Consider the following 14628-nt stretch of genomic DNA (forward strand, 5'->3'; position numbering starts at 1 on the left):
CCCAAATGAGTTCTTTCATCCATAAAAAAGGACATATATATATATATATGTACATATATATACATATATATTTAATCCTCACCCTCTCTCTTAGAATTAATACTGGGGGAAGCTAGGTGGTTCAATGGATTTAGAAATAGGAGGTCTTGGGTTCAAATGTGATATCAGATATTTCCTAGTTGTGTAACCCTCAAAATATCACTTAACCCCCCCTTATTGTTTTAATGCCTTGGAACCAATACTTAGTATCAATTTTTTTTTGGTAACCTGTCTCAGAAGGAAAGAGTTATTTTTTAAAATGCTAATTGGATTACCTTCATGAAGGGTTATTTAAAAAAAAAAAAGAATTGCTACTAAGTATTGGTTCCAAGGCAAAAGTGCACAGAAGTTTAGTGTCTTCCCCATGGTCACATAACTAGGAAGTGTCTGAGTCCAGATTTAAACCCAGGACCCTCCCATTTCCAGGCCTGTATATTTATTTTTAATGAATGAAGTTTGGAGTTTGGGTACCAGTCTTGAAAGAAGCATTTACAATAAAGGCTAAAGAGCAAAAATAAGCAGAATTCCAAAGGTAGAAAGTTGGGAAAAGTGAAGGCTGGTGAGAAGGCAAGATCAGCAGAAGGGGAAGGGAAACGAGTTTATATTGGCACTATTTTCAAATACCTTCTATAAACTTATCATTGTTCCAGTCACACAGGCTCACAATTTCAGTGTCATCTTTGACTCACTTTTCCCACAACTCCACATTATCCAGTCCATTAAAAATCTTGCCATTTGTACTTTTCAAAACATCTTATGAATGATGTGGCTACAAAGCTGCTATACTCCCAAGGCCTTCATCAAATCTCACCTGAACAATTACGGTAGCCTTCTAATTCAATGCCCTTCCCTGTTTTCCAAGTCTCTCATCTCTCTATTCTAATCCATTATTCACTCAGATACAAAACCGATTTTCCTACAGTACAAGGTCTGTCTATATTACCATCTCCTAACAAATAAGCTCCAAAAACTCTGTTACACATTCAGGATCAAATATAAAAGTATGTGCCAGGGACTATACTAAGCATTGGGAACAAAAATAAAGACAAAGATAGTCCTGACTCTCAAAAAGCTCTCATGGTCTAATGAGAGAGGGAGCATGAAAATAATTATGTACAAATAAGATACATCCAGGATAAATTGTAGAAACAAGATACATCCAGGATAAATTGTAGGAAATGTGCAGGGGAGGGCATTAGCATTACTGGGATTAGGCAATGAAGATGAACTTTAATTGGGACTTGAGGGAAACAAGGGAAGTCAAAAAGAAGAAATGTGGAGAGAGAATTTTAGGCATGGGGGGAACATGCCAATGAAAAGGCCTAAACATACATGGAGAAGCTTATGCAAAGAAGAGCAGCAATGCCAGTGCTGCTGAATGGCAACTTAAAGAGAGAATGAAGTAGAGGATTAAGAAGACTTAGGAATATTAGAAAGGGCTTTAAGCACCAGATGATTTTATATTTAACTCTAGAGGTATGCTAAAGGAAGCCACTGAATTTTACCCCTTCCTACCCTTCTCATTTCCTTAGACATTTACTCATCTCTTGTTCCTCTCTAAAGACTTGCTGTTATTCCTCACATACAACAAGTCATCCACAGTCTTTGTGTTGCCTCCCATGTTTCTTATTCCTCCACTTCTTAGTTTTCTTTGGTTACTTGAAAGGACTCAACTTAAATTCTACTTTCTGCAGGAGTCTCTTTTTCCCAGTCCCAGATCCTGAGATTACCTTGCATCCACTTTATATATTCTATATTCCTAATTATACCATTTCCTTCTTTAGAATGTGAGCTTCTTGAAGTCAGTTTATTTTTACTTTCTTTGTACCTTCCATGTGATGTGTACAGTGCCCGACACAAAAATATGAACTTAATGTGTTTACTCTTCCTGACTGACCAAAGGCAAGTCAATACCTTTACCAAAGAATCTTTTGACCTGAACCAAGGCATGGAACAAATACAACTGTGTGAAAATGCATAATAATTAGAAGCCAGCCAACTAGATGGAGTTATGCATGCCCTACACATCAAGATTTCAAAAAGCCCAATTATTGATTAATAAATTTATATAAAATAAATACATTTTAAAAAAAGAAGAATACAGATAAGAATGGCTAAACATATGAACTGATGCAAAATGAAATAAGCTGAATCATAAAAGCATGACATTGTAAAACAGAAGAAAATGAATGCACTATTTAAATTAAATGAGCAAGATTAGATCTGAAAAAGAGAGGAGAAAATACCATTGGTGATCTAAGCAGAAAGCCCCTTAAGATAATCCCCATATCAAGTCATTAAAAGTATAAAAGAGAATAGGAAGAGCACTTCTTTCTCTTTTGTCACTTGTAAGTATCCTAATTTTCCAGTGGCCACATTTAATTACCTGTATCTGGTGCAAAAGAAGGAATCATATTGACAATACTGGGGGCAGGTCTCAAAGTCACTTTTCCTGTAATAAAATTCTAAACAAGAATTCTTGGCTACTAGCCCAATATGATGTGGTAATCAATATCTTGTAACTGTGTAAGGGTATATATTAAAGACACAGCCTCAGTGTCAAGAAAAGCCTAGATTCAAATCTCTCTTCTTAGACACCTACTACTATAATTTCTATGACTATGGACACAAATCAATTAACTTCACTGATGGTTTTCTCATATGCTAAATGGTGATGATACTGTACTGTTGCTGTTGTGAAGATCAAATGAGATGGAAAGTGCTATGCTATGCAAACACTAAAGCTTTTCTCCTCAAAACCAAGTCCAATAGCTTCAGGCCCAATAACTATGCAGGTAAAAAACTGCACAATAAAATAATACAACTAATATACCATGGCATAAATTAGTAGGTGCTACACAACCAAACCCAAGCACTCTTCCTTAAAAAGCACTTCATTTGTTCACTTAAAGGGGCCAATTTCAAAAACAAGCTAATACACACTAGTTCTAACAGAACTAGTAGGGGAAAAATGAAATTTGAAATATTAAGTTGTACTACATAAGAGCAATTCTATGATTCTGTTCTGGGTTCTCTTTGCTCCATTCCCATTCCCACCTACATGCCTGAACCCATAAATGAAGTTGCTTATGCCTACAACATAAGCAACTGAAATTCTAGTCTGAGTCAATGTGTTCCATTATTTAGTAAAAATAAGAGAATTCTGCCTATACCCCATCAAACCATTTCTGGTTATCCGAAAGCATAACCTTAGTATCATAGGATTTAAGAGTTGTAAGCAATTTCAAAGATTATCCAGCCCTGTTGATGAAGAAAACCTGTGGCCTAGAATGTAGGGGAAGTTATTATGATGTGTGTTTTTCCAAAGCAAGGGTGCTAAGATAAACTGACACAATAATTAGCAATGATTACATCTATGTTGTCCATTATTTCTATGAAATTTTCATAATTGTTCATGTTCACAAGGAGGAGTCACTTCGATATAAACCTCTATGTACTGTAAAAGACAATCTAACCAAGCAACTTTAGTTTATGTTCACTATTTTATACCTCCATATAGCTGTATATTCTCTGCATGTAATCCTATTAATCACTATTTTAGTGATAAGTTGTAATGTAATCCTAATTATTAATTGATGGAATAATTGTGTATGATAATCAATAATCATTTTTTAAGTAAAATAACAAAGAAAATCCTTTGCAGTATCTTACAAAAACATCCTGCCCAAAGGGAGATGTGTGCATACATCCAGCATCCTTAAATGGGTCCATACACTATGACACTGCAGTTGGCTTTGAAGTTGCAAGAATGACCTTAGCTTTTACCATATATGGAATGGATGATTTTACCTCATAGAATATGGAGATAAGAAATCCTGACCTTCTTGATAACAAGGCCTTCTAAAAGATGAAACTCTGGTTGCCCCTTCTGAGAAGTATTCAGATTGCTCCTCTTTTAAGGGAGGAGGGAGATGGTATCTGTGTAATCTTATTCTCTATATACCAGTTGACATATGAGTTCTGAGACTTTGGCTGAGCTAGAACAGGACTGGACCTGGCATTTTGTAATTTACAACTTTTTTTTAAACCCTTACTCCCTTAATACTAATTTTTTAAAAGTATATGGTTAAAAAAGACAAAGTCATTTAATTCAGTAAGAAAAATGATGTTCTTTGAAAGTTATCTATGCAAGCAAGGTGTCTCCATGAATTCAATAAAATTATACAAGGCACTATAGTAGATTTGGTTACAGAATCAACTTTGTTTCATCATCTATAAATAAATTGCCATCTCTCATTGTGTTCAAGATATGTCTTTTCAGAACCAAAGCTCAAAGTGATTCTCGATATACAAAGAGAAAATCCTAAAAAGGAAGGCTTTCCTTAGATTTTTAACATTTTTTTTTACATTTTTAACCCCTTAACTTCTGTGCATTGACTCCTAGGTGGAAGAGTGGCAAAGGTGGGCAATGGGAGTCAAGTGACTTGCGCAGGGTCACACAGCTGGGAAGTGTCTAAAAAGAGGCCAGATTTGAACCTAGGACACCTCCCTCTCTCTAGGCCTGACTCTCAATCCACTGTGCTACCCAGCTTCCCCCGATTTTTAACATTTTTGATGAGGGTACTTGCCTCCTTTGTTAAAAAAAAGTTTGAAGTTCCACAGTTATTGCTGTGCTAAAGTAATAAAAAAAGACTTAAGTAACCTCATAATCTCAACCTTGTCATAGGGAAAGCAACATAGACTATGAAAATGGGCCCATGAGAGCAATGAAAAAGCCAGGGCAGGAGAAAAGCAAATACACTGAGAGGTCAAGTTGAAAACAATGCTATTTGCCCACATAGTAAGCCCTTAACAACTTTTTTAATTAATTAAATTCATCATCTTTTGATTCCTTAGACCCATCTGCATTCCATATGGGCATTCTAATACTCCCTGATGTCCTTCGGAGTGAGCCAATGCACCTAAATGTCATAGTCAAACAACCTAATCATCAATAATGCTTTTATGGACATCTTGGTTTTAAGCAGGATATTATTTCTCTGCTTAAGTCTACAAACCAAAATGTGCAAATACAATATTTCACTGCTAAATCATTTAAAGAAATAACTGCATCTGTAATTTGGAAAAACTCTCTCATTCCACTGAAGAACCATATAATTAATTGGCTTTGACATCAAACCCCATATATAGATAAATAGATAAAAATCTATTTAGACAAGAGCAAGTGACCAACCCTGCCCCCCCTTAAATCCCGCCCCCAAGTGAAGGTGCTGCAACAAGTTTCTGGGATTCACCAGTATCTATCAGCATTTTGTGGATCAGTTCTCCACATCTGTTGACCCTCATAGTCCTCTGGGAAAAATATGTATTTTAAGTGGCACCCCCTACTCCAACAAGTCCACACCTCCAAAACCTGCCCCCATATAAATTTAGATCATTGGTTTAAAACAGTGATTCCCAAAGTGGGTGCCACCACCCCCTGGTGGTGCTGCAGCGATCCAGGAGGGTGGTGATGGCCACACTTTCTTTGTATTACATTCTATTCTGAGTTCAATAAATAGTTTAATTTCCAGGGGGTGCTAAGTAATATTTTTTTTTCTGGAAAGGGGGCGGTAGGCCAAAAAAGTTTGGGAACCGCTGGTTTAGAAACTGGAAGGGATCTTCAGAGGTCAATGAAATCCAACTCCTTCATTTCAGAGGTGAAGAAACTCAGATCCTGAGAAATTAAGCCCAGGTATGGGAGGCGGGGTGGGAGGAAGGGAGGGAAAGAACATGAATCATGTAACCATGGAAAAACATTCTAAATTAACTAAATAAACTTTTAAGAAAAGAAATTAAGCTCAGGGTCATGTCACAAATTAGTAAAGACTCCTTGAGACACATTTTGAATCCAGGTCTTCTGATTCCAAGTCTTGCAACTCTATTAGTGCACTTTATCAACGTCTTCCCCAAAACTACCAAACAAGGTGTGACCTTGAAGCTTCAACCATATATACATCTCCTTAACCAAAAATACTAAATGGGATGCTTAAAAAAACAAAAACTTTGTGGCAGCCTTCTTGATATTCATGAATGCCCCTGTGGATGCTGACAGAGGAATTTAAAAATACAACCACAACCAGTGAGTTCTCTCCACCATCCATCAGGCCTTGTAATCTTTTTCCATCTTAGATCTTATTCTGCTACCAGGTGCCTTTAAACATTCCAGCAGCATTGTCTTGTGGATCCAGATTCCTCTCTCCCTTTATAGAATATCTCCTCCCGAGCCTAAGGATCCAGGTAAGTGATCAGCTTGATAAGTGTTCTTGCTATCCTTCTAAGGCCAGTGTGGTCCAGCACTAGATTCCAAAACTGCTACCAGTTTACCTGTACCTCTCTTCAATCTGACATACAAAGAGCTTATTAGATATGCCATGGTAGTTTTATTGTTATCCCCACACCATCCTGCTGAACAGCAAAAAGAGTATTTTTTTATTTGTCTGCTTATTATTCATGGCTAATTTCTTTAATGGCAGGGTCAAAAACTTAGATAAGTCTCCATCCTAGTGATATGTTTAAGGCACTCTAGATATATAAGGATTAAGAAATTCTTGGCTTGCATAACAAGATATGTATATATGTATATCTTTAATCAAAAAATTCTTAAGGCAGGTGATTCTTCACTTGGGGGTTGTTGTGGTTGATAATGGACTGTGTGTGTTGCCTCTAGATACTACAAACATGAGATAATGTATTTTTTTAAAGTGCTTAAAAACCTTAAAAGTGTTATATGCAAACATACATTGTTGTTGTTGTTATTATTACACTCTCACCTGAACTCTATTGTTTATGACCTCCCCAATTCATTCTCCCTAGTTCGATTCAACATTCAACATTCTTAAAAAACATTTATCCTTCCATCCTTACCCAAGCTTGTCTTTTTCACTTGCTTGGGGGGAGGGGGGTTCAATAAACTAAGTCTTAAAATTAATACTAAGTATTAGGTTCCAAGGCAGAAGAGCAGTAACGGCCTAAGTGACATCTAGAAAGTGTCTGAATCCAGATTTGAACCTAGGACCTCCCATTTCTAGGCCTGGCTCTCTATCCATTGAGCCACCTGGCTGCTCTTTTCCCATTACTTTTTAAGATCGGATTATAAACTATTAAAAAGCTCTTTACAACCTGGCTATACTTTCCCCCCAAGTTTATATATTCCCTTCATACATATTCCTACACATATTCCAGTCCAGTCAACCTAGTCCTAGTCTTCTTGTTGCTTCACCACATGACACTCCATTCTCACATCTCCTGAACTATTTTGCATAGCAGCATTTTGACAGTGTCTTTCCATGCCTAGAATTGTATCCTCCTTAGATTTCCTTCAAAACTCAGATGGACACTCAGGGTTCCCCTTTTGAAGTCCTTTTTCTGGGATATGAGCCCTAAGTCCTTCCACTTACTTTTAATATATACCAACTTCCTCTGAAATTTCTCTTTGATTATCTCCAATGTACCATGTGTATTAATATATTTTTCTCTGATTACCTAGACTATTATCCTCTTATATATATATATGTATATATATATAATTTTTCTGTGATCTCCAATATATTCTTGTTTGTACCTATTAGTTTTGCATATGTTGCATAAGATTGTGAAAACTTGTAGTCTCAGAGTAAACTGTCTTTCTTTTCTTATTTCTAGTCAAGTTCAGCACTAGTGGTGCCTAACTACACAGTAGGTACTTAGTAATATGATGTCTTGAGAACAGGAATTGTGACTCCTTTTCATTTTCATTCACTGCCCTATAGGACATCACAGTAGGTAAGGCTTACTTCACTTGCCAAATTTGAATTTGTTGACTATCTGACAATTTGGCAGTTCAATATATCATCATCAATATCATAGTTTAATATATATATATGTGTGTGTATATACACACACATATATATATATACACTCTTAAATTTAAAAGGTTTGAAAAAATTACTCATTTAGTTTCAAAATAATAATTCTGATTTAGGCTAGCCTAAACAGGTTATTACTACTATCTTCATTTTACATATAAAAAACAAACGAGTGACTTTTTACATCATTGGTCATCGAGGCTCAGTTGTCTGACTCCCAGGATCACTATACAAACATCATCAAATACCTTCTATGAGCATCAAGCATCACCAATCCCAAGAAAATAACCCTCCTTTAAGGCCTAGAAATTTATAAGATTGGGATCACATTTCATTTCTTTGGAATTAAATTTCATGCATTTACCATAAATAACTTCTACAATTCCTACCAATTAGTGAACAAGTTTTGCCTAGACTCTGTGCTTAAACCCCATGTATATAATAAATATACCTTACATGTTATATTAATAATTAGTTTATACTCTATCAGTAGAGTTAAGGAATGCCCTTCAGTTTTCCCTGGAGAAATTTCATTCTCTGTAACCTAAATTAAAAGGGCATCCTACTGATAGCCAATACACTATTTAAAAAAAATTTAAAACCATTACCTTTTTGTCTTAGAATCAATACTGTGTATTGTTCCAAGGCAGAAGAGTAGTATTAAGAACAGCAATGGGGGTTAAGTGATTTGCCCAGGATCACACAGCCAGGACCATCTCTAGGTATAGTTCCCAATCCACTGAGCCATTTTAGTTGCCCCTCCCCAAATACTACTTTGTTGTTCAACTCTTAAAGCAGTGATCCCCAAAGTGGGCGCTACCCACCCCCTGGTGGGTGCTGCAACGATCCAGAGGAGTGGTGATGGCCACAGGTGCATTTATCTTTCCTGTTAATTGCTATTAAAATTAAAAAAATTAATTTCCAGGGGGCTAAGTAATATTTTTTCTGGAAAGGGGGCGGTAGGCCAAAAAAGTTTGGGAACCACTGTCTTAAAGAGTCAGCACTGAATGTGGCTGCTGAATTCTGAGTCAGAACCTATGTTTAATCCCTGAGCCACTGGGCCTAGTTTCACATAATAGATAATATTCAGAAATATATGTCTCTATTGATGGGTCCTGGAGAAACCTATAAACACATATGGTACAGTGGTTATAAAAGAGCTAGATACACTGGAAAAAATTATTATCAGTCTACTTATGTATTAAATTTCCTGAGCTACAAGTTTCCAAATGATAATTTATGTAAAGTGTTTTTTGCAAACCTTTAACTATATTTTATATTATTATTGCTTTCTTCATCTATATAAAGGGCATATTATTATTACCTTACTGTGTTGTGAGGATCAAAATTAGATAACTTTATCATTTATTACACAAGTATTTGGCAAAACATGGGAGCTATTGTTATTATTTGCAACAAAAATCTAAAAGTAAATCCACTTTTATGTCCATATGTATGTTATTGAGGGATCCCGATTCTGCTTGATGAAGTCATATAAATCAACTTTGTTCCACAATAGCCAAGATGATATAAACATTTCTCCATTAGCTACATTAAGTAATGCCTACCAATTACAACTGGTCTCTACCAATTAGCTGTTCTGTTCCCTACAAACTCATCCAAAATTCCACTACTGTTATTAATAAAGTCTATTCAACCAGAAAGCCTACAATCTAACCTCTTCCTTAAACTTCCCAAACCTACATTTGGAAACTATAGTCTTATTTGCAGATACTGATGTGAAAAGCAAACAAAAACCACACTCAATACCTCCCCACCCCCAAAAAGATCCTTGCTTCTCCAGATACTTGAAAGTTGAATTTGTAAAAAAAGAATGCCACTTACCATGCCTTGAATATCTTAATTTTTAAATAACTGGTCATGATTTAATAGTGCAAGTAAGAATACTAGATTCTTGTTAATACCATATTCTTGTTAATTTAATTTATAGCTTAATTAATCTCTACTGAGACTAGCTATATATAGCCTCACCAACAAAACAGTAAAGTGTGGCAAAATAAGGGCATTGTATTGAATCAATTTCATTTGTTTACATGCAGATGGAGGAAAATATTCCCCCTATTTATTACTCCCAGTCTCCTAATACAGGAAAAATTTTCATTTCTTCCAGTGTTCTGACTTTTTGTTCACTAGATATATCAACTTGGAAGCAAATGAAGTTCATATAATCCCACAATTCCCATCTTTTTCTGACAACAAATTAAATTTTTTTTTTACTTTACATCGACCCTGCAAATATTGTTGGAGCAGAAAAAGTTTATGTAAATTACTCAAGTTTAAATTTCCTAAGAAACTTTCTTATAGATGGATTTTATTTAAATAATCATAAAAGTGTATATAAGCCTCCCCTTTTAAAACAAATCTCCTTTAAAAAGTGCCTTTAAATCTTTACTTTGTTATGTTTTTAATAGTTAAAAACTCTAAATTCTCTATATCACTAAGTGGTTGTTTTTTTTTTTTTACTGTACTGAAAATGTGTGGATTTTTTAAAGGACTGAACAATTCTCCAAAATGTTACAGTGGATAATAACAAATAATCTAAACTAAACTTTATAAAAGTCTAAGCATCATGATAGGCTAAAATTCTCTTACCTTTGATTTGATGAAATTGTTTAACCAGGTCTTTTATATCCAATGAAGAATTTACTGAAGGAAAAAAAAAATAAATAAAAGATAGTGGTGTAAACATTAAATGCTTTTGGTTTATTGAGAATTCTAAAAGAATTTTGTATCTAAACAGCAAGAAACAAACCTTCTCTGAACAAAATCAGCTCTTTGAAATAAAGAGCTGCAAATTGGGTGATGTTCGCTGGATTGGTTTTGAGAATGGCTCTGCTAACTCCTTCCAGTAGAGTCTTCAGGCCATAAGGAACCACAAGCCTGGGTTTCGAAGAAATCATTTTGGGAGATGTTGATGACGATGCTGTTAGTTGATTGCAATCTCTCAACTACAACAAAGAGAAATCAAGTCAAATAATATGTTTTCTATGAACAAATCATGTTCCTTATGACCGAAAGCTATGAACGGAATTTCTATGAACGAATCAACCTCCTATTTATAATTACTACCTTCATTTCAAATTTGTAGACATTCATCTTTGGTTTTATGTGGTGATCTTGCTGATGGTTCAAATAAGGAAAAGGCAGGGTAGGGCTTGAAACAAGTAGTTTTCTACATGAAAAAAGCAACAGTAAATAAATCTGTTTTTCAAAAAATATCCCTGAGTATCATCTCTCACCTTTGCCAGTATAAATGAAGTGATTCTCCACCACGGAAAGTAACTTTTCAAGCACAACAAAGGGCGCCAATGAACAGAGAGTCACTTCCTCCTGATTTCACAGTGAATGTGTTTTATAGGTATGTGATAAACTTTTCCTTTTAAAAAAATTAACCCCATATTCCTGCTTTTTTCTCTTCCCCTTTTACCCCATTTTCTCAACATTTTTTTCTCTCTCCATATTTAGGGCTATTAGTGAGACCCAAAAGTTTTCTTTTTTCACTTTTTCTTGGTGGCAAAAGCAAACGTTGCTATCTTACTAACATTAAAGCAACTTGAAAAAGCATAAAACTGGCTTTTTAAAAAACATATTTCACATTACTGTTAGAAACAGGGTTTTCATACTGGCTTGGAGGATGATTATCTTAAAGTTTTTAAGCTTCTTAAACTATGAAAAGTTACTTAGCAAAATAGCAAAAAAAAAAAAAAAAAGTTCGTGACAAAGAAAAAATGCCTCATTTACCCCTTTTCTCAGTGGGAAGGCCATGGAGCTCTGAAGGTAAGCATTAGTCCCACTTTGCTTTAGTCAGCTTGGAAAAATGCTGACCAACAAGAGTACTGGGCAAAAGCAGGGAGAGGGGGAGAGATAGGGGTAGAGTAGAGGCCAGCAAGTTAGTGTTCACAGTATCCTCTCATTAAATTAGCACTTTACTCTGAACACTAAAAGAACAAAGGCAAAAAGTCCTGAGAGTCACTGGTGTATTATTTATACTCAAAATGGGAAAAAATCAAGTGAGGGTTTAAATTTCACAAGAAAAAGAGATGCCAAATCTTGCCTTTCTCATGTGGCCCATAAAATGAGTAAAAACCAAATAAATCTGAAAAGCACATCCAAAAATATCAGCAAACTACTATTTATTTAGCCCATTGTTCTAGGTTTGGGTTTTCTTTTTCTTTCTGTCCTTTTTTTTTTTTTTTTGCCTGGCGTGATTGTTGGTGGTGATTAATGGTACAGGACATAAAAAAGAAGCCCCCAAAGTAAGTAATTTCTCCCTCTGACCCCAAGAGAGTTGGGAACCAGAGTCTAAGTGGTTTTTGCCTTTCTCTTTTTGACCCATTTAATTAGGGTTCCACCTCCATTTTTGCATGTGTTTCCTTTTTTTTTTTTTCTTGTCACTGATTTTACATTAATACCCCTTTCGATTTAAAAGTAGGTTAACCCAATTCCAACCCTTACAGGAGACAATTTGCCTCCTTTTTGGTCTCCACCCCGGGACTGTCACTCAGGCCACCCACACACACATACACACCCGCTCCTCTGAGAAGACATTCTAGGTATCCCCCACCCCAATTCTAGGGAATCCCCACCAATTCCCCCAGACACCCCTTCTCCTGGGCAGGAATGCCAGTGTGCCCCCTCCCTCCCCAGAGGATCCCACGAAGCCCGTGCTGTGTAGTGCTTCGGGGGTGGGTGGGTGGGAGGTGGGGGTCGGGGAGGGGAATGGAGGGGGAATACTCGCATCCCCAAAGGGAGGGAATGTGCCCTCAGCCCTCAGGTAAGTCGGTCTTTTTCTCTGGGCACCCTCGCACCTTTTCCTTTTCAGCTACTCTCTAGACGCTTCCTCGTTGCCCCCTTGCCGGCGGCTCCTGTAAAGGGGCGCAACGCTAGGGAGGCCTTTTATACCAGAAGGGGCGTGGTCCCCGCGAGGGTCCTGTGGTGTCATAATGATCTCGTGGTCTACTTACCCAGGCTCCAGGGACAGGGGGGAGGGGCCGCGGTGGTCCACGGCCAATGAAACGGCGCCAAGCACAAAGGCGGGAACACGCACCACTTGACCTGGCTTTCACAGAATTCTTGGACCAACAGGTGTTCTTTCGTGCCTTTTGGGGTACCTGTGCTCAGGCTAGGCAGGGAACTTTTTAATGAAAGGGAAAAGGCAATTCCTAAGGAAAGCAGGATTCAAGGGAGGTCCTTCATTTGGCAGCCAATAACGAGATGGGTTTTCTTTTTTTTTTTTTAAAGGAGAGAGGAGCAAACTTTATAACATGCTTCATTCCACTCTAATATGGAGAAAATTTCCTTTTGTGACTCTGAATCTGTGCAAGTGTCTGTTTTGGGATACACAAGAGTGTGAGAACAGTAAAAACAAAAATTAAAAAATCAGGTCACTACAGTTTTAACACAGCAGCTTCCACCACAAGAAAGAAGGAAATATGAAATGATTTCTAAATCCCACAGTTAAAAATTCTGGACTTGGAGCTTGGCCACAAAAGATCATCAGGTCCAATTTGTTCATTTTAAAGATGAAGAAATGAGGCCCAGTTGGGGAAAAATAGCATGCCCAGGGTCAAATAATGTGGCAAGAAAAAGACTGGAATCTAAATGCTAGTAGGTTTCTTGACTCCAAAAACAACTTTTTTTTTCTGAAATTTTAAAAAGTTAATATCTTTGAGGATCAATTTTACCCTCCACTATTTTTCTCTGCTTAAAAAATATATACTATTTCATCCTAATCATCCAACTTCCATCTTCATTATATTTTTACAAAGAAATTATATTTCCCTTTCCCTTACCATCAAGCCAAACTAGCATTATTATTTATATATATATATATATACACCATTGTACTGGCTGTCTCCCATGCCTGGAATATACTCTTCTTACTTTCCCCTCCTATAAATCATCTTCTGTCAAGACTCCTCAAGTGCAACTTGAATGAAGCCTTTCCTGAACTGCCTTACCATTAATGACTCTCTCTCAGCCATATTTTATTATCCCTCCCCTCCTAATTAACAAGCATTTATTTTCTCTCCTTCCTACTCCATTATGGTGAAAAAGAGAAAAACAAAATCCTTGTAATAAATATGTATAGACAAGCAAAACAAATTCCCATGAGGTTGTTTAGTCATTCAGTTGTGGCCCACTCTTCACAACCCCATGGACCATCCTCCAGTGGATTACCTTTTGTCAGAACTCTCCAATGTGGCCTGTCCGTCTTCAGTAACGCTTCATGACATAGCTCAGTTTCAAATGAACTCAAACCCCTTTGCCATGAAATGGCATGATTCAAGAGAGACTTGTCCAAAAATGTGTCTCTTTCTGCAGGTTTAGTCTATCACCTCTCTGTTAGGAGGTGGGTAATATTCTTTGTAGATTTATTTATATAGGACATATTGTCTCTCCTAAGAAAATATTTATTTGTGTAGATTTACATCATATGTATACATAAGGTACACATAAACATACAAAAGTTACTTTTATATGTGCTGTTACATATCTTGCAAATATTTGTACAATACTTGTATTGGTATACAGGTTATTTACTCACCAGTAGAAGGCAATCTCCTTGAGGGAAGGGACTGTTTGACTTATGGTTTTTGTATCCTTAAGGCCTAACTCAGTGTCTGGCACATCATGCTTACTCATTTTCAACCGCAGTTAACTTTGGCTACCATCTTTCTTCCTTTGCCAAACAAGACAAATGCTTGCATACTAAGGATTT

The 14628-nt window shown here is 36.5% G+C and overlaps 1 protein-coding gene across 2 annotated transcripts in view; it reads right to left on the reverse strand.

Moving 5' to 3' along the window:
* CABYR (calcium binding tyrosine phosphorylation regulated) overlaps positions 1-10807 on the reverse strand; it is a 24871-nt gene extending 14064 nt beyond the window's left edge. For both annotated transcript variants that reach the window (XM_044658048.1, XM_044658047.1), the window contains exons 1-2: positions 10660-10807; positions 10500-10553 (exon numbers count right to left, since the gene is read on the reverse strand). In XM_044658048.1, coding sequence (XP_044513983.1) covers positions 10500-10553; positions 10660-10807 — 202 coding nt within the window. The remainder of the gene's footprint in view (positions 1-10499; positions 10554-10659) is intronic.
* Between the last annotated feature and the right edge of the window lie 3821 nt (positions 10808-14628).

This window comes from Gracilinanus agilis, chromosome 1 (assembly GCF_016433145.1).
Source record: "Gracilinanus agilis isolate LMUSP501 chromosome 1, AgileGrace, whole genome shotgun sequence".
In the NCBI taxonomy this organism is placed as follows: Eukaryota; Metazoa; Chordata; class Mammalia; order Didelphimorphia; family Didelphidae; genus Gracilinanus; species Gracilinanus agilis.